Source organism: Ammodytes marinus, assembly GCF_949987685.1.
Source record: "Ammodytes marinus genome assembly, chromosome: 4".
Lineage (NCBI taxonomy): Eukaryota > Metazoa > Chordata > Actinopteri > Uranoscopiformes > Ammodytidae > Ammodytes > Ammodytes marinus.
Window position 1 is genome coordinate 656,630 of NC_137233.1, and position 19,315 is coordinate 675,944.

General features: G+C 42.8%; 1 protein-coding gene across 1 annotated transcript; it reads right to left on the bottom strand.

Moving 5' to 3' along the window:
• Window positions 1–20: 20 nt before the first annotated feature.
• On the bottom strand, window positions 21–5,959 carry LOC307249163 (uromodulin-like; the record flags this gene model as incomplete). Its single annotated transcript, XM_080025798.1, has 9 exons — window positions 21–273; window positions 520–609; window positions 801–958; window positions 1,310–1,512; window positions 3,377–3,460; window positions 3,697–4,204; window positions 4,881–5,011; window positions 5,523–5,702; window positions 5,896–5,959. 9 exons carry the CDS (start codon window positions 5,957–5,959, stop codon window positions 21–23), a joined length of 1,671 nt encoding a protein of 556 aa, XP_079881924.1.
• Between the last annotated feature and the right edge of the window lie 13,356 nt (window positions 5,960–19,315).

The window sequence follows — 19,315 nt, forward strand, 5'->3', positions numbered from 1 at the left end:
ATGACTTTTGACAGTGTTCCTCACCTGTTCTGGATCAGGAGGTGTTTGCGTGGGTCGCTGGCGTTGGGAGAGTGTGTGACGTAGCAGGTTTCCAGCAGCAGCCCGAAGCCGTCGTATTCGGTGTTGTTCACGGACACAGCGACGTGCAGAGCGGAGCCGAGCGGCAGGCGGACGGGGCCGGCCGGGAACGCCTCGCTGAAGTCTGGCCTCGAGTACAGAGTCATGGAGGCTCTGGTGGGGTCGCCTGAACTCACTATACCAACTCCACTGGCCCTGAAAAGAAATATATATATATACAATAGATTACAGAGCAGCAATATAATGATAGTCAAATACATAGAGGAAAGTAAAGGCAGCATGATCAGACAATAAACCAGTTATAAATTATTTGTGTTGCACTGTTGATTTGATTTGAGCCATTGTTTAAGTTCTGTGTTAAAAATGTTGCTGTTAGTCTCTAGTTTTAGACTAGTGGGAAAGAGGTTCCATAGTTTTGCCCCTTTTACAGAGAAAACAGACTGAGCGAAAGATGTCTTGTACATGGGAACAAGACAATCCCCGTTGTGGCGGATTGTGTATTCGCCCGACGAGAGCTCTGACGCCTGAGCTCTGATCTTAAGAGAGACATATTAATGTGAAGCTGAGAGATCAGGCTTGAACATCATTGTGATGGCTTGATAGAAGGTCCTATTCCTTACCATTACCTCAACCCTAACCTAAACCGCAGGCTGCCTTGAAGGCTCCGTTGGGGGGACAAAACACCAAACATCATTGTGATGCGGTGAAGGAGGTGAACTCACGGCGGCTGGAATCTGATGGCGGCGTCCAGGCTGGTGATGTCATCCAGTGGGAAGACGCAGGAGAACGGGAAAATCGTCGGGACAAAGATCGATGCGTTGGACCGACCGGAGGGGAACACGAACACAATGTTGGAGTAGGTAACGTGGGTCCCGTTGTTCTGGAAACAACAGTGAGTGGACACAATGGTTTGACATGTGTTGAAGCTGATGTATGTTTATCAGGGCTATCTCCAATAGCATTTCACAGAAGGTAGGGAAGCTTTCTAGGGCCCATTCACTACCCCATGTCGTCTGGAAAACCTAAAAATAGTCATTTTCATCCCTCATAACGCTTGTGTGCAATGTCATTCACTGAGGGTGGGGGGGGGGTTCAATAGGGAGTCTGATCAAGACACTTGCTAAACTTAACTTTACTTTGAACCTAAATATTCACTATTATTGCAAAAAAACAAACATTTTACTTATTTTTACTTAGTATGACACTTTTTTCCTAATTGATTCTCACTCACCTTGACCACATTTCCACAGACCTTCCTCCGGTCCACCAGGTAGGAGAAGGTCTCCTGGCCGTCCAGCTGCTGGTGGCATCGCGGGTCGATCAGGTGAGCAGAGGAACCATTCAGGCCTTGTTCCTCCAGGATCCTCTTTGGGACCTTCAGAAGCATCTGCTCACTTCCACACACCAGCTCCGACTCCAGAAAACTGGGTTCATCTACAGCGGAAACAAGGCATTGTGGGTATAAAAGTATTTTGAGCTTCAACAACATGTAGACAGATCTTACATAAACCAGAACATAACAATCTGACCTGCTGGTGAAGTAGTCAAATCTCTTGTGGACGTTTCTACCAGGAAGGACAAATATTAGAAATGGTCAATTAAATATACACTTAACTCTTTTTGGTAACAATTGACAATAAGAATGCATTAGTTAATGCTAATTATGGTTAGTTAATGCCGATTAAGCATTAAGTGTTAGTAATGCTCTGTTAAAGCTAGGGTTGATAATTTTTTCACTGTAATATTTGGCAAAACTGTCATAATAGCCATTCAGCTATATGTAGGTGAAGTGGTCTGAAAATATTTTTTCATGACTTTGCTCTCCCCTGTCTCTGTGTGCTGCCCCCAAAAATTGCCACCGCTCATGTTAATTTTGACCAATCAGAGCGAGGTCAGATTCTCCGTTCTTATTGGCTGTGTGACCTTGGCAACGACGTTGATGCGTCAGTTGCGTGAGCGTTCACGACCCTAGCAGTCTGACACTACTGTTTGGCACTAGGCTACTACTGTGGACAGCGAGTAGCAATGTCTTCACAAACAAACCCTCAATTTACCATTCCCCGGATACCAACAATTAACACCGCTAAGACAGCAAAAAAACGAGGAAAGACGAATGTTGAAAATTGAACTGCTAAAAGGGAGACGGAGAGAGCTCGAAATAAAACCAGAGTAAAGTCGGAGTGTTTCCACACGGGCCATGTCCTCTTGCCCTATCACGTCAAGACCTCTCCGACCGCGACCTCGTCCCCTTCCTCTGCCCCTAGGCTGCCTGCCGCTAGCAGCAGGACGTCCGCTGGCCCTATATATCCCTCGTCCTGTGCTCAGTGTTGCCAACTCATAGCGATTTTGTCGCTATATTTAGTGACTTCTCAGCCCCTCTGGCGACTTTTTTTTCAAAACAGCGACAAGCTACACATCTAGCTTTTTTTCTGGTGTTATTGGTGACTTTTTTCGCCACATCAAGTATCAGAGCTGCGGTCAGAGCAGGAGATACACACCTCTCCGCTCTGTTACAGTTACAATTAGTTTGCTATCTTGCCTGGCTGCTACAGCTACTTTTCTTAGGCCTACCAGCACACTTACAATGATTTTAAGCTAACATACATGGTCTGTCTGTGAGTAAGATGTGGATGCTCAATATGTACTTATGTAGTTATCATTACTAATGTTTAATCACCTCGGAATCTGTTTGTCTCCTGTCAATGTAACTGAATTCACATGAACGCGCATAGCTGTCGTTCGGAGGGAGGAACTACAGCAGGTAGAGCGTTGGGAAAACAGCCGTTGGAATCCCACCGGCTGTTTTCTCGCAAACTCTCAACCCCAGCTTTAACTAATGCTTAGTTAAGCATAAACTAAGCACAAGTTAGTTAATGTTTAGTTTGTTCATTAAGCATTTACCAAACATGTATTAACAGTTAGGTAATGCTTAGTAAATGCTTATTAAGCCTCAATTAAGCATTAACTAACATAACTTTTTGTGTCAAAATCATCAAGGTAAATCATGTGGATCGGTGGATGTTTCCTGTTTCATCTGCTCTGACTGTTTATATACAGTGAAACAAGGCATTGTGGGTATAACAGTATTTTGAGCTTCAACAACATGTAGACAGATTTTACACAAACCAGAACATAACAATCTGACCTGTTGGTGAAGTAGTCAAATCGCTTGTGGACGTTTCTACCAGGACAGAAAAATATTAGAAATGTTAAAATATACACCAAACTCTTTTTGTGTCAAAACCATCAAGGTAAATCATGTGGAATGGAGGATGTTTTCATATTAACTCAGACTGACCTTCACACCTCCAGACGGTGCCATTGCTCACACAGGTCTGAGCTCCAGTGCAGGTGTTACACACAGGTGTTTTAGTGTTGACATCTGATGAGGAGCACAAGACAAATGAGTCCACTAGAGAATATGATGGAACCAAAGGTCTGAATTATCCTGAAGACATGATCATCTCCTGATACAATAAGGATTCCAGTCACTGTCAGTCTGAAGAACTAGACTCATAACTTTGTGCTTCAGCAACTGAAGCCTCTGGATCTTAAACTTATCTTTTGGCTCAACTTTGATACCACAGTGTGACTGACTAGAAGGAACTTGTTGCTCACCTGCACAGTATGCGTAATAGCAGTGAGTGGGCCTTATGAACTTGTAGACGTAGTAGTTTCCTGCGCAGGCTTTCACATGGATTGGGTTGGACTTGTACTGGCAGCAGCCTCCTCTATGGCTGCCACAGACCTGGGCCTGGATGATGCCTGCAGAGAGCTGTGGGTGGGGCGTCTGCAGCCACAGTGTAACAGAAGTTCCACACATGTCTCTCTGAGTGCATCTCTCTGGCATCTGAACGCTGCTGTTACCGAGGAACAGACGGTACCAGCCCTGCCAGACATAGGGTGTGACCCCGTAGACTGAGTATTGGTCGCAGTGCCAAGGCGATCCTCCCCTGTGGTCTGTGGCTCTCCAGGCGTCGTCTAGCGGCGTGTAGTGATCACACGGGTCCATGCAGCGAGATGTGCCGTCCACCAGGAGGCAGTCCTGACCAGAAGGGCACGGTCTGCCCCCGCAGGAGAAGGTCACGTTGCTGGTTTGGTTCGCGGTGCGCTGTGGTAGATCAACCTTCATGGAGACATACAAGAGAGACATAATCACAAACTGGTCTTCTGGGAGACATGTCATAAAGCCCCTGTAAACCCAAAATCACAGAATATCACCAAAGTACTTTTAGTTTGAGCTACCACACACAACCTAAGCATACAATGTCAGAGCTCGTTGCATATTTCTCAACAGTGGAATCCTTCAAAATGTATTTGAAAGAATGCATTCAAGATACACTGGTAAGACTTTCCTTATATTGTTAATATGGAGATAAACATTATTGTGAAATGCAAAATAATAGAAAAAAGCGATTATTTGCGATTATTTACTATTAAACGGTTGACAGCCCTACTTTATTGTCTACATTTTCTTTTACAATAAAGCAGTGGCGTTTCCAGGACATTGTGACTGGGATGGCCAAGGTGGGACACAGACCTAGAGTGGGGTGGCCAGGGTGGGACACAGACCTAGAGTGGGGTGGCCATCACAAACCTGAATGAATGGCATGTGCTTTAATCCCAAATCCCCAAATCATGTTAGTATCCATTGTAATGTTTGTTTTAGGACCGGCCCTAAAATCGCCACTCCAATAAAGAATTGTTAAAAAGTTTTTAAAAACGCGCTGTTATAAATCGGTGGTCACCAGCATGGACCGATTGGTTAAATAAAGGTTATTATAATGATAATAATATTTTACCAGGCAGGAGAAGGAGCCTTTGGTGTTCTGGCAGCGTTCCCCGGGCCCACATGGAGTCTGAGGCAGAGAACACTCGTCGATGTCCACGCAGCCCTGCAGAGCCGACCAGCGGTAGCCCTGGCTGCAGCAGCCTTCAGTACACAGGGAATACAAGCTACATTTAAGACTTTTAACACCTTTTTAATGCCAAGGTAGGAAGGATATTATGGAAATTCTAAAGCATTTTTAAAGGTACTTTTAATGAAGAACATTTGTTCTAAACTCACATTGATAATATAACGATAGCTTTGTGAAGTGTGTTCATACTGTTGATAACTAAATCAGAAAGTGCTTATTCATCACATAGCGAGCCCTCTCCAAGTATCTAAACATGTCAGATCTTTGGAAAGGAAGTCCAATACTTTGTTGGTGAAATTCGAGGCCTTACTTTGAGAATATTAAATTCAATGTCTGCACACACACACACACACACACACACACACACACACACACACACACACACACACACACACACACACACACACACACACACACACACACACACACACACACACATACACACACACACACATATTAAGACACTTTCTCTCACACACACACATTCTCAACGCTTGTTTAATGCTTTTCAGTCCCTGCAGTTACCTTGGTTACAGGAGGTTGGGTCGTAGCAGGTGAAGCCGTCTCCGACCCAACCGTCGTCACAGCGACAGGACACAGCCACAGTCTCAACACTGTTGTCATGGACACTGTTGTCATGGACGCATCGAGCCCGGTGGTGACAGGCATCACAGCTGGTTGCTACGGAGCCCGAGGACACACCCACTTTAAATACAAAAGGACAATATTTACATTTACATTTATTTTTATAGCTCTTCACTTTCTTAATTTAGGATTTAAGGAAAATAATATTTTGAGACGGACAGATATAACAGCTTGTGAAGCCTTCACAGAGAGGCTCAGATATAACAGCTTGTGAAAGCCCTTGACAGAGAGTGGAACCAGTGTGTGGACTCACCGCTGGTCTGAGCTGAACAGGCAGCCACGAGCAGCAGCATCACACTCATGATCCGGTAGAACATCTTCAATCACCACACTGTTGGAGACAGAACCATGAACCATGTTGAGATGTGTCCGTTTTAAATTTCTTTATTTGACAGAGAAAACCTGTTTCACAGCAACCAGCAACTAATGCCCCCAAGTTCTGAGAGTAATTTATCATTTTCTTTGTTTGTTTTCTTTACTGTTTTGTTATGCACATGTTGGTAAATGGACTTGTATAGCGCTATATCTCCGTTTATCACAGACTCAAAGCGCTTTACATTGTTTTTTTGTACACATTCACCCAGTCACACACACATTCATACACCGATAGCAGCAGCTACCACGCAGGGTAGGCTTAGCACTAGGGTGCTAAGCTAACTAAGCTAACTATCGGGAGCAATTCGGGGTTCAGTGTCTTGCCCAGGGACACTTCGACATGTGGCGGGGAGACGGGGGATCGAACCTCCAACCCTGCACACCAGAGGCGAACTCCCTACCCACTTCGCCACTGCCGCCCCATGTTGACCAGAGTGACAGCAATGCTGCTATCGATTAGTACAGGGGTGGCCAACCTGCGGCTCTTTGCCTTGCTTCGTGCGGCTCTTCAGTTCATATCAAATTTTGTGATTATAATTATAATTTTTTTTTTCTATACTTTTTTTTTTGTGTGGGCCTATGTGTGTGCATGTTCGCAAACGTTTCATGCGGCTCTTACGTTCGTTTTACATGTTGTTTATTATTTCATTTTTTATTTTGTTAATGTGTATGCCTGTTCGCAAATCTTTAATTGAGGACGCAACATAACGTTCGCAAACGTTTGGTGTGGACGCAACCTAAAACTGCCCGCTCAGCTTGGAGGGAGGTTTTCCGTGAGTAAACAATTTGTGTCAAGTTCGCTCCGAAACAGAGTGGGAGAGTTTATATTTTTTGTTGAACGTTATACCAAGCCATTCTGCCTTATATGCCAGGCGTCATTAGCGCATTTCAAGGCTTCAAATCTTCAGCGCCACTTCAGCTCACTCCATGCTAAAAGTAAGTCCCACTAAGCAACATGCATAGTAAGAGAAAAACGCTATTGTAAATTGTTATATTTTTGTTTGTGGACTTGGCTGAATTGAGAGTTTGTGTGTGAGGCAGTGCACACAATGTTCATTGTTGAAAATGACTGGCCTGTCGTCTTAGTACTGTAGGAGTCCAGTTCTGTCATTATCACAGGGGCGGCCTTAACGATCTGGGGGCCCGTTTCAAGTCCTAGTGCGGGGCCCCCCGTTTTTTTTTTTTTTTTTTTAATAAATTATGCGAAAATTAAAAAGATTGTGGAATCCAGTTGGTTCTTAGACGGATTATGAGATAATAGGCCCCTGGATGATTTTGGGACACTGTGGGAGGGACCCTGGTCCTTGTTGGGGGGTCAGGGGGCATTGCACACTGGAAGAAAATGTGTACCGTTTCAAAGTAACATTTAGAGGCTAAATCAAATCTTGAGCTGCAGAAGGAACATTATTTTTCTGATTTTTCTTAAGCAGGCAGCATCCTTTACTCTGCAACTGCAAAAACAGAAGATTGGTCTGCAGACCCATGTTATATGATGGAGAGACCCATTTCAACAGATAAAGGGTGGATAGCTACTTTTTATGAACAGTATAGAATTTACACATAGGAAGTTTATTCCTGTATGTGTGGGGGCCTTAGAGGCCCCTCATGAAGCCCCTAAGACAGAGCTAATAATGCTGTTGCTTTACAATTGCTTTTGTATTTCTCCCCTACTAGTTGAGGGGCCCATGATGATTTATTTCCTTATATTTAGGCTATTCCTTTTTGGAACCTTTTATTGACATGAGTGACTGAGCTCTTTGACTATAAGACATGTAAAGTTATCAGTACCTTAGCTTAGGGCCCCCTTGAGCCCTTGTGCCCCTGGGCCTGGTAGCATGCACAAGCATTATTTATTTAAAAAATAATAATAATACAAAATTCAACTGAAACGGGTGAAACATAGTTAAGGCCGTTACTGCATTATCATTTTGGTTGTGACATTTACAGTAAATCTGACTGAGCAGAGGTCTGTGTGTGTGTGTGTGTGTGTGTGTGTGTGTGTGTGTGTGTGTGTGTGTGTGTGTGTGTGTGTGTGTGTGTGTGTGTGTGTGTGTGTGCGTGTATGAGGAAGGGATGGGGGGATGTTCATGTGTACCCGTGTGTACGATGTGGCTCTTTGCAGTAACACAGTAACACATCCCTGGACTAGTATGTAAGTATCAATCTGTTTGACCACCCAGTACAGTGTCAATAAATCAAGCATAAAACACGAGTGGACATTGTTAAGTTTGAGCGTGCTATCTAGAAACGCCATAAACACACCCGGACATGCAACATCTGGTTAACGCTACAGTAGTAAAAACCTGTTTGTTTAAAGTTGCCTTATCTAATCTAAGCATTAACACCCAGGATGCAGCAGGATCGCGTCAGGTTTGCTGAACAATGGTCCATTGATAGGAAAGTTCACTGGGCAGCAGTAAACCCTCACACTGTCAACAGGATCTACATCCTACTAATAAACTCGATTGGCTCTGGCACTTGTCGCATCCCCTCGCGCTCTCCCCATTTCCACTCTTTAAGTACTGCAACTCTCAGTTCTTTTTAATCAAATCTGAAGACTTTTATAATATTTTTTTTTTTGGTATTTACATTATTTTGCTTTTCTAATGTCTATTCTTCAAATCTGAAGACTTTTCTGTTTCCCTTATAACCTGTCATTTTTATTTAATTACATTTTTTTATTTCTATTCTTTTAATTTTTTTTCCGCTTTTCTAATGTCTATTCTATACTTGATGTATTTTAATCTTGATGTATGTCATGTCCCTGTAAAGCACTTTGAATGGCCTTGTGTCTGAATTGTGCTATAGAAATAAACTTGCCTTGCCTTCAAATAAAAGGTGAAAATACGGAAAACCGCTTTGGAAATCATGTCCAGAGGGTGTCCAACACAGAAGTCGTCAACAAACTAGATATTATAACTAACATGAAGGAGGGTTATTACAGAGTGACTACTGTAAGCTATATGTTTAGTAAACAAGAAAAAAAAATGTAGTGCCACTTTTATTTAATGCCAATGTCACGGCAAAAGTTAGAAGGATAAAATGGAAATTCTGATGCATTTTAAAGGTACTTTAAACAAAGACCATTTATTATAAACTGACATTAAAGGCCTACTTCACCGGTTTGAATATGAAGGTGTATTGAATTCTGAGATCCTATGTAGTATAAATGTGCGAAAAAAATTAAATCGGTTCATCCTAGGTTTAAATATAGGGTTAAAAAAAAAACGTACTTTGTAAATATTACTGTGATGTCTTTTACTGTGACATCACAGTAATATTTACAAAGTATGTTTTTTTTAACCCTATATTTCTCTTTCTGTGATGTCACGAGAAGGAGAAATATAGGGTTAAAAAAAACACTCTTTCTGCCTTTTCTCAGGCTAGGATGAACCGATTTAATTTTTTTTTGCACATTTATACTACATAGGATATCAGAAATGAATACACCTTCATATTCAAACCGGTGAAGTAGGCCTTTAACATCAGGCCAAATAAAAGGTGAAAATGAGGAAAAGCGCTTTGGAAATCATGTCCAGAGGGTTACACACACACAGGAGTCGTCAACAAACTAGATATTATAACTAACATGAAGGAGGGTTATTACAGAGTGACTACTGTAAGCTATATGTTTAGTAAACAAGAAAAAAAAAGGTAATGCCACTTTTATTTAATGCCAATGTCACGGCAAAATTCTGATGCATTTTAAAGTTACTTTAAACAAAGACCATTTATTATAAACTGACATTAATAAACTCACAGTGATATACTATAACAATAGCTTTGTGAAGTGTGTATAAACTCTTAATAACTAAATTAAAAAATGCTTATTCGTCACATAACGATGCTTTCCGTATTAATTTTCTCCTACAAAATGTCAATCAAAACATTTTTGAGTCTTTCTAAAGGAAATGTAATAATTCGTTTTAAAGCATTATGTTTGATAATATTAAGTTAAATGCTTTTCTGATGCTTTTAAGACGCCGTGGGTTCCCCGAGTAAAGCTCAAAATCAACCGTCACAAGTGAATTAATTTTCCCTCTCATACGTTACCTGAGTTGTTGCCCCGGTGCAGACGTGTCCGTACTGAGGAGGATTGGTGTCTGGGAAGAGACTTCACTACAGCTCTATTAATCATTAATATTGCTGCTGTAAAGCCATAAAGGCAAAACTGAGCCTCAGAGAAATGATACGTGGCATTAAGACAAGGGGAGGGGAAAAAGTGTTCACCATTAGTTTAGAGGGCCAGACAGATGGATAGACAGACAGAAAGGCAGGCAGACAGGCAGGCAGGCAGGCAGGCAGGCAGGCAGGCAGGCAGGCAGGCAGGCAGGCAGGCAGGCAGGCAGACAGACAGACAGACAGACAGACAGACAGACAGACAGACAGACAGACAGGCAGACAGACAGGCACGCAGGCAAGCAGGCAGGCAGGCAGGCAGGCAGGCAGACAGACAGGCAGGCAGGCAGACAGGCAGGCAGGCAGGCAGGCAGACAGACAGACAGACAGACAGACAGACAGGCAGACAGACAGACAGACTTTGCCTTCACGTGGAGTTTAGAGAAAGTCCACCAAATCTGTGAAACAATAAAATGAGAATGATTAGAAACATGAGGTTAAAGAGTAGGCTATAGTTGTTGACACATCCACTAAAGTTTGTTAGAAATGGTGATCAACTATTAATGTCCTTAGTAGTTGGGCTTATTAATATCACAGTGTATTTCCACTGTGAGAAAGAAAAAGTAAAGTAGAGTACGCCATGTTGGTTGTTTATTTAATTTTGTCTTTTGTTTGTGTGTTCACTTTTTCAGTTGTGTGTTTGTGTTCTTTAAAAAAAATTCAAAATAAAGACATCCAGAGATAATGCTGCAATTATGTTTAATGACAAGAAAGGAATCACATTTCTTACATTTTAGTTTTCAGGTTGCATTGCTCCTCTCTCTCTCCCTCCCTCTCTCCCTCCCTCTCTCTCTCTCTCTCTCCCTCCCTCTCTCTCTCTCTCTCCCCCCCCCTCTCTCTCTCTCTCATTCAGCTCAGTTAACTTCACAGCACTGCAGTGATTAGGAGTATAAGGTTTAAGTGCAGTAGTGTTAAAGAAAACTAAAAGCATGGATGGATTTCACAGAGGAACAAAATGCTTCTGTTTTACACGGTGTAAAGCAGGTCCCCGCTGAAGGTGGTGATGTGATCGGAGTTATCATGTACCATGTCGCCCTGCCACAGACGCAGATACACAGCCTCCCCAGCACCCAGAACCAGGCTGCTGGCTTGGGAAGAGGATTGATAACCGGATGCCTGGTTCTCAAGGGCCGAAGAAATGACCTCAGAGCCCTTCATCAAAGACACTACTGAACTAGCCCCGTTTGCATGTCTGTTGATGTGCCATTCGAAGTGGTAGACCCCTTTCACCGGTGCAGTGAAGACACCTGTTGGGACATTTGTTTTAGTCATTTTAATACACAATATGGAAGATATATCAGTGATTCTTGAGAAGTGGGACAAAACAGGGTGCTAGGTTGAAAAAATACAAACCCTATGTTCAAATGAACAAATTAAATTACATGTATGTATCCAACATATACTAAGCCAGTGGTTCTCAATTATTTTCTGTCATGCCCCCCCTAGGGGACAGAATTTTTTTCGCGCCCCCCCTAAATTGAAATAGGCTACTATTGAGAACCTGCTAATATTTATTTATTTATTCATTTATTTATCTGTACAAAACCACTGTATGAGTTTCTGGCACGAGCATTCTGCATACAATCACCTTATTATCAAATTAGAGCAGCAAAAAAATTCAAAGTTCAGTTTAAGACTGCTCAGTCTGTGTGAATCTCCAGACAGAGAAACAAGAGCAAATGATTCACTGAGGTTTGCATTTCATTCAAAACATTTTTAAACTGTAAACATAGTTAAGGTGGTGTTTTTATTATTATTTTAGGCCAATAGGCCTTCTGTGATGCAATAACCAATAATTAATTAATGTTATTATTAGTCTACTTGCTTGATTTCTTTTTAAATAGCCTACAGAGACACTTGGAGACACATGTGGACATTTATTTACTACAAATTGCGGCCTTTCGCACGGATATGACCATACACATGCACACATCGCGCTTGCTAGCACACAAAAAAAAAAATGTTTTGTCAGTTGGAAATCAAGGCAGCCCGCGCCCCCCCACTGACAACTCACGGCGCACCCCCAGGGGGGCGCGCCCCACCATTTGAGAAGCACTGTACTAAGCTAAGCTTTGACACAACCTCCCAGCTTTAGTTTTTTTTACCGTCATTGGCCTATCACCACCGTCAGATGTCAACTCTGTCACTATGAAGGACCTCTTGTCACATTCTACCTCTGCAGAGTACATTAGAGTCAGACAGGCTCGGATAACTGTTGTAGTTTTAGAATATTTTACATTCCGAATCTTGAAAGTCCTGTGTCACAACCATAATATGTCAACACCGACTTACAATTTCTGAAGAAGTTATTTGAAATGTTTTGATCATTTTATTATCCTGAAGCAGTTCATGCTAGCACCTAACATCAATAGAAAAACCAAATGGCTAATAGATAAATTCCATTTGTTATGTTTAAGAAACGTTAAATATGTCAACACCGTCAGACAGGAATTACATCTGACGGTGGTGATAGGCCAATGACGGTAAAAAAACTAAAGCTGGGAGGTTGTGTCAAAGCTTAGCTCAGTAGCTTAGTATATGTTGGATACTTACATGTCATTTAATTTGCCTAAACATACGGTTTGTATTGTTTCAACATTGCACCCTGTTTTGTCCCACTTCTCAAGGATCACTGATATTATAATAGTGATTTTATAATAATACAACGCTGGTTCCGTATGGGTGAAGTATTCCTTTAAGGAAGGCTAAAGAATGAAATTAATTGGTAAAACTCCAGTTACCTGTCTGTGTGTGTGTGTGTGTGTGTGTGTGTGTGTGTGTGTGTGTGTGTGTTACCTGTCTTTGAGTTGTAGGCATCTCCTATGTTTGTAAAGACATGTTTGAACACCAAAGTTGTGTGTTTGTCAAAGGGTCCTACGATGGTCTCCCCTTCAGTCACCAGAGATGTTGAGAAAGTCACTTTACTGACTGAAAGAGACAGAGAGAGAGATAGAGAGACAGAGACAGAGGGAGAGAAAGGGAGGGAGGGAGAAAGAGAGAGAGGGAGGGAGAGACAGAGAGACAGAGAGAGAGAGGAAGGGAGGGAGGGAGGGAGGGAGAGAGAGAGAGAGGGAGGGAGAGAGAGAGAGGGAGGGAGGGAGGGAGAGACAGAGAGAGGGAGGGAGAGACAGAAAGAGAGAGGGAGGGAGGGAGGGAGGGAGGGAGGGAGAGAGAGAGAGAGGGAGGGAGAGACAGAGAGAGAGAGGGAGGGAGAGAGGGAGGGAGGGAGAGAGAGAGGGAGGGAGGGAGAGAGAGAGAGGGAGGGAGGGAGGGAGAGACAGAGAGAGGGAGGGAGAGACAGAGAGAGGGAGGGAGGGAGGGAGAGAGAGAGGTAGGATGGGAGAGACAGAGAGAGAGAGGGAGGGAGGGAGGGAGGGAGAGAGAGGTAGGATGGGAGAACAATGTGAATATGTTGCAAGAACCGTGTGTAGTTTCAATCATGAAAATCTATAAGTTGTTAGACATTGGTTACATTGAAATGAATCTTTTCTCATCTCCCCTCTCAAGATCCCACACTCCAGAGGGGGTCAGAGCGCAGGGTCAGACATAGTACAGCGCCCCACACACACACACACACACACACACACACACAGACACAGACACACACACACACACACACACACACACACACACACACACACACACACACACACACACACACACACACACACACAGACACACACACACACACACACACAGACATACACACACACAGACACACACACACACAGACACACACACACACACACACACACACACACACACACACACACACACACACACACACACACACACACACACACACACACACACACACACACAGACACACACACACACACACAGGTTTTGGGCTCATTACTGGATATTTATGTATTTTAGATTAAACAATTGTCTGGTAAATTGAACCACACAGTTGAGGTGTCATCATGAAATTAAAATGAAAGACAAAAAGTCAATACTTTTCTACAGATATGATCAGAGCCATAATAATAATAAAACAGTCCTCTCACCTCAAATGCAGCAGTCTAACTCCAAGGAAGACTATGTAGGTGACCTCTGATCCCAATTCTGGATATTTACATACCAAAATTTAACAGACAGCGCCTTCTGGTTCCGAGATATAACGATTGTGACAACCTACCCGTGTGACAAATTACCCCGTTCTCCCCTACACTTAACTCTTTTTGGTAACAATTGACAATAAGAATACATTAATTAATGCTAATTATGGTTAGTTAATGCCGATTAAGCATTAATTGTTAGTAATGCTCTGTTAACTCATGCTTAGTTAAGCATAAACTAAGCACAACTTAGTTAATGTTTAGTTTGTTTATTAAGCATTTACCAAACATGTATTAACAGTTAGGTAATGCTTAGTAAATGCTTATTAAGCCTCAATTAAGCATTAAGTAACAGATAATTAGTGTACCCTTATTGCTTTTTGTGTCAAAATCATCAAGGTAAATCATGTGGATCGGTGGATGTTTCATGTTTCATCTGCTCTGACTGTTTATATACAGTGAAACAAGGCATTGTGGGTATAAAAGTATGTTGAGCTTCAACAACATGTAGACAGATTTTACACAAACCAGAACAAAACAATCTGACCTGTTGGTGAAGTAGTCGGAGCTCTTGTGGGAGTTTCTACCAGGAAAGAAAAATATTATAAATGTTAAAATATACACCAAACTCTTTTCGTGTCAAAACCATCAAGGTAAATCATGTGGAATGGAGGATGTTTTCATATTAACTCAGACTCACCCTCACACCTCCAGACGGTGCCATTGATCACACAGGTCTGAGCTGCAGTGCAGGTGTTACACACAGGTGTTTTAGTGTTGACATCTGATGAGGAGCACAAGACAAATGAGTCCACTAGAGAATATGATGGAACCAAAAGTCAGAATTATCCTGAAGACATGATCATCTCCTGATACAATAAGGATTCCATTCACTGTCAGTCTGAAGAACTAGACTCATAACTTTGTGCTTCAGCAGCTGAAGCCTCTGGATCTTAAACTTATCTTTTGGCTCAACTTTGATACAACAGTGTGACTGACTAGAAGGAACTTGTTGCTCACCTGCACAGTATGCCATATGGCAGAGAGTGGGCTTTGTGATCTTGTAGACGTAGTAGTTTCCTGCGCAGGCTTTCACATGGATTGGCTTTTCCTTGAACTCGCAGCAGTCACTGTTCCAGCTGCCACAGACCTGGGCCTGGATGATGCCTGCAGAGAGCTGCGGGTGGGGCGTCTGCAGCCACAGTGTAATATGAGTTCCACACATCTCCATCTGAATGCATCTCTCTGGCATCTGAACGCTGCTGTTACCGAGGAACAGACGGTACCAGCCCTGCCAGTCATAGGGTGTGACCGGGTAGACTGAGTATTGGTCGCAGTGATAAGGCGGCGCCCTGACGTCTGTGGCTCTCCAGGCGTCGTCTAGCGGCGTGTAGTGATCACACGGGTCCATGCAGCGAGATGTGCCGTCCACCAGGAGGCAGTCCTGACCAGAAGGGCACTGTCTGCCGCCGCAGGAGAAGGTCACGGAGCTGGTTCGGCCCGCGGTGCGCTGTGGTAGATCAACCTTCATGGAGACATACAAGAGAGACATAATCACAAACTGGTCTTCTGGGAGACATGTCATAAAGCCCCTGTAAACCCAAAATCACAGAATATCACCAAAGTACTTTTAGTTTGAGCTACCACACAATGTCAGAGCTCGTTGCATATTTCTCAACAGTGGAATCCTTCAAAATGTATTTGAAAGAATGCATTCAAGATACACTGGTAAGACTTTCCTTATATTGTTAATATAATATTATTGTGAAATGCAAAATAATAGAAAAAAGCGATTATTTGCGATTATTTACTATTAAACGGTTGACAGCCCTACTTTATAGTCTACATCTTCTTTTACAATAAAGCAGTGGCGTTTCCAGGACATTTTGACTGGGATGGCCAAAGTGGGACACAGACCTAGAGTGGGGTGGCCAGGGTGGGACACATACCTAGAGTGGGATGGCCAAGGTGGGACACAGACCTAGAGTGGGGTGGCCAGGGTGGGACACATACCTAGAGTGGGATGGCCATCGCAAACCTGAATGAATGGCATGTGCTTTAATCCCAAATCCCCAAATCATGTTAGTATCCATTGTAATGTTTGTTTTAGGACCGGCCCTAAAATCGCCACTCCAATAAAGAATTGTTAAAAAGTTTTTAAAAAACGCGCTGTTATAAATCGGTGGTCACCAGCATGGACCTATTGGTTAAATAAAGGTTATTATAATGATAATAATATATTACCAGGCAGGAGAAGGAGCCTTTGGTGTTCTGGCAGCGTTCCCCGGGCCCACATGGAGTCTGAGGCAGAGAACACTCGTCGATGTCCACGCAGCCCTGCAGAGCCGACCAGCGGTAGCCCTGGCTGCAGCAGCCTTCAGTACACAGGGAATACAAGCTACATTTAAGACTTTTAACACCTTTTTAATGCCAAGGTAGGAAGGATATTATGGAAATTCTAAAGCATTTTTAAAGGTACTTTTAATAAAGAACATTTGTTCTAAACTCACATTGATAATATAACGATAGCTTTGTGAAGTGTGTTCATACTGTTGATAACTAAATCAGAAAGTGCTTATTCATCACATAGCGAGCCCTCTCCAAGTATCTAAACATGTCAGATCTTTGGAAAGGAAGTCCAATACTTTGTTGGTGAAATTCGAGGCCTTACTTTGAGAATATTAAATTCAATGTCTGCACACACACACACACACACACACACACACACACACACACACACACACACACACACACACACACACACACACACACACACACACACACACACACACACACACGCACACACACAGACACACACACACACACACACACACACACACACACATATTAAGAGACTTTCTCTCACACACACACATTCTCAACGCTTGTTTAATGCTTTTCAGTCCCTGCAGTTACCTTGGTTACAGGAGGTTGGGTCGTAGCAGGTGAAGCCGTCTCCGACCCAACCGTCGTCACAGCGACAGGACACAGCCACAGTCTCAACACTGTTGTCATGGACACTGTTGTCATGGACGCATCGAGCCCGGTGGTGACAGGCATCACAGCTGGTTGCTACGGAGCCCGAGGACACACCCACTTTAAATACAAAAGATAAGGGAAGTTTTAGAGCCATTTATAGAATCATATAGGTTAGCAATAGCTGACAATGTTCTTCTAATGACACTGGCCTTGGTTTTCACTGTGACTTTCTGAAGCTTGAGAAGCTCAGATATAACAGCTTGTGAAGCCTTCACAGAGAGGCTCAGATATAACAGCTTGTGAAGCCTTCTCAGAGAGTGGAACCAGTGTGTGGACTCACCGCTGGTCTGAGCTGAACAGGCAGCCACGAGCAGCAGCAGCATCACACTCATGATCCGGTAGAACATCTTCAATCACCTCACTGTTGGAGACAGAACCATGAACCATGTTGACACATGTGCGTTTTAAATTTCTTTATTTGATCAAATGTTTCAGCAACATATTTGAAAAGTAATTATAATTTTACCGAGAAAACCTGTTTCACAGCAACCAGCAACTAATGCCCCCAAGTTCTAAGAGTAATTTATCATTTTCTTTGTTTGTTTTCTTTACTGTTTTGTTATGCACATGTTGACCAGAGTGACAGCACTGCTGCTATCGATTAGTACAGGGGTGGCCAACCTGCGGCTCGCGAGCCACATGCGGCTCTTTGCCTTGCTTCGTGCGGCTCTTCAGTTCATATCAAATTTTGTGATTATAATTATAATTTTTTTTTTCTATACTTTTTTTTTGTGTGGGCCTATGTGTGTGCATGTTCGCAAACGTTTCATGCGGCTCTTACGTTCGTTTTACATGTTGTTTATTATTTCATTTTTTATTTTGTTAATGTGTATGTGTATGCCTGTTCGCAAATGTTTAATTGATGACGCAACATAACGTTCGCAAACGTTTGGTGTGGACGCAACCTAAAACTGCCCGCTCAGCTTGGAGGGAGGTTTTCCGTGAGTAAACAATTTGTGTCAAGTTCGCTACGAAACAGAGTGGGAGAGTTTATATGTTTTGTTGAACGTTATGCCAAGCCATTCTGCCTTATATGCCAGGCGTCATTAGCGCATTTCAAGGCTTCAAATCTTCAGCGCCACTTCAGCTCACTCCATGCTAAAAGTAAGTCCCACTAAGCAACATGCATAGTAAGAGAAAAACGCTATTGTAAATTGTTATATTTTTGTTTGTGGACTTGGTTGAACTGAGAGTTTGTGTGTGAGGCAGTGCACACAATGTTCATTGTTGAAAATGACTGGCCTGTCGTCTTAGTACTGTAGGAGTCCAGTTCTGTCATTATCACAGGGGCGGCCTTAACGATCTGGGGGCCCGTTTCAAGTCCTAGTGTGGGGCCCCCCGTTTTTTTTTTTTTTTTTTTTTTTTTTAATAAACAATGCGAAAATTAAAAAGATTGTGGAATCCAGTTGGTTCTTAGACGGATTATGAGATAATAGGCCCCTGGATCAAGACTCTCAAAGGGCCCCCCCACTCCTACCGATCCAGTCAGGTACACTGACTTTTCCGCACAGATACATACAATTATTGGCAAAAAACATATTAAGAAAGTCAGTGTTTCTCAGATGATTTTGGGACACTGTGGGAGGGACCCTGGTCCTTGTTGGGGGGTCAGGGGGCATTGCGCACTGGAAGAAAATGTGTACCGTTTTAAAGTAAAATGCATCAATCTGATGCACTTATAAGGAAAATTTAGAGGCTAAATCAAATCTTGAGCTGCAGAATGAACATTATTTTTCTGATTTTTCTTAAGCAGGCAGCATCCTTTACTCTGCAACTGCAAAAACAGTAGATTGGTCTGCAGACCCGTGTTATATGATGGAGAGACCCATTTCCACAGATAAAGGGTGGATAGCTACTTTTTATGAACAGTATAGAATTTACACATAGAAAGTTTATTCTTGTATGTGTGGGGGCCTTAGAGGCCCCTCATGAAGCCCCTAAGACAGAGCTAATAATGCTGTTGCTTTACAATTGCTTTTGTATTTCTCCCCTACTAGTTGAGGGGCCCATGATGATTTA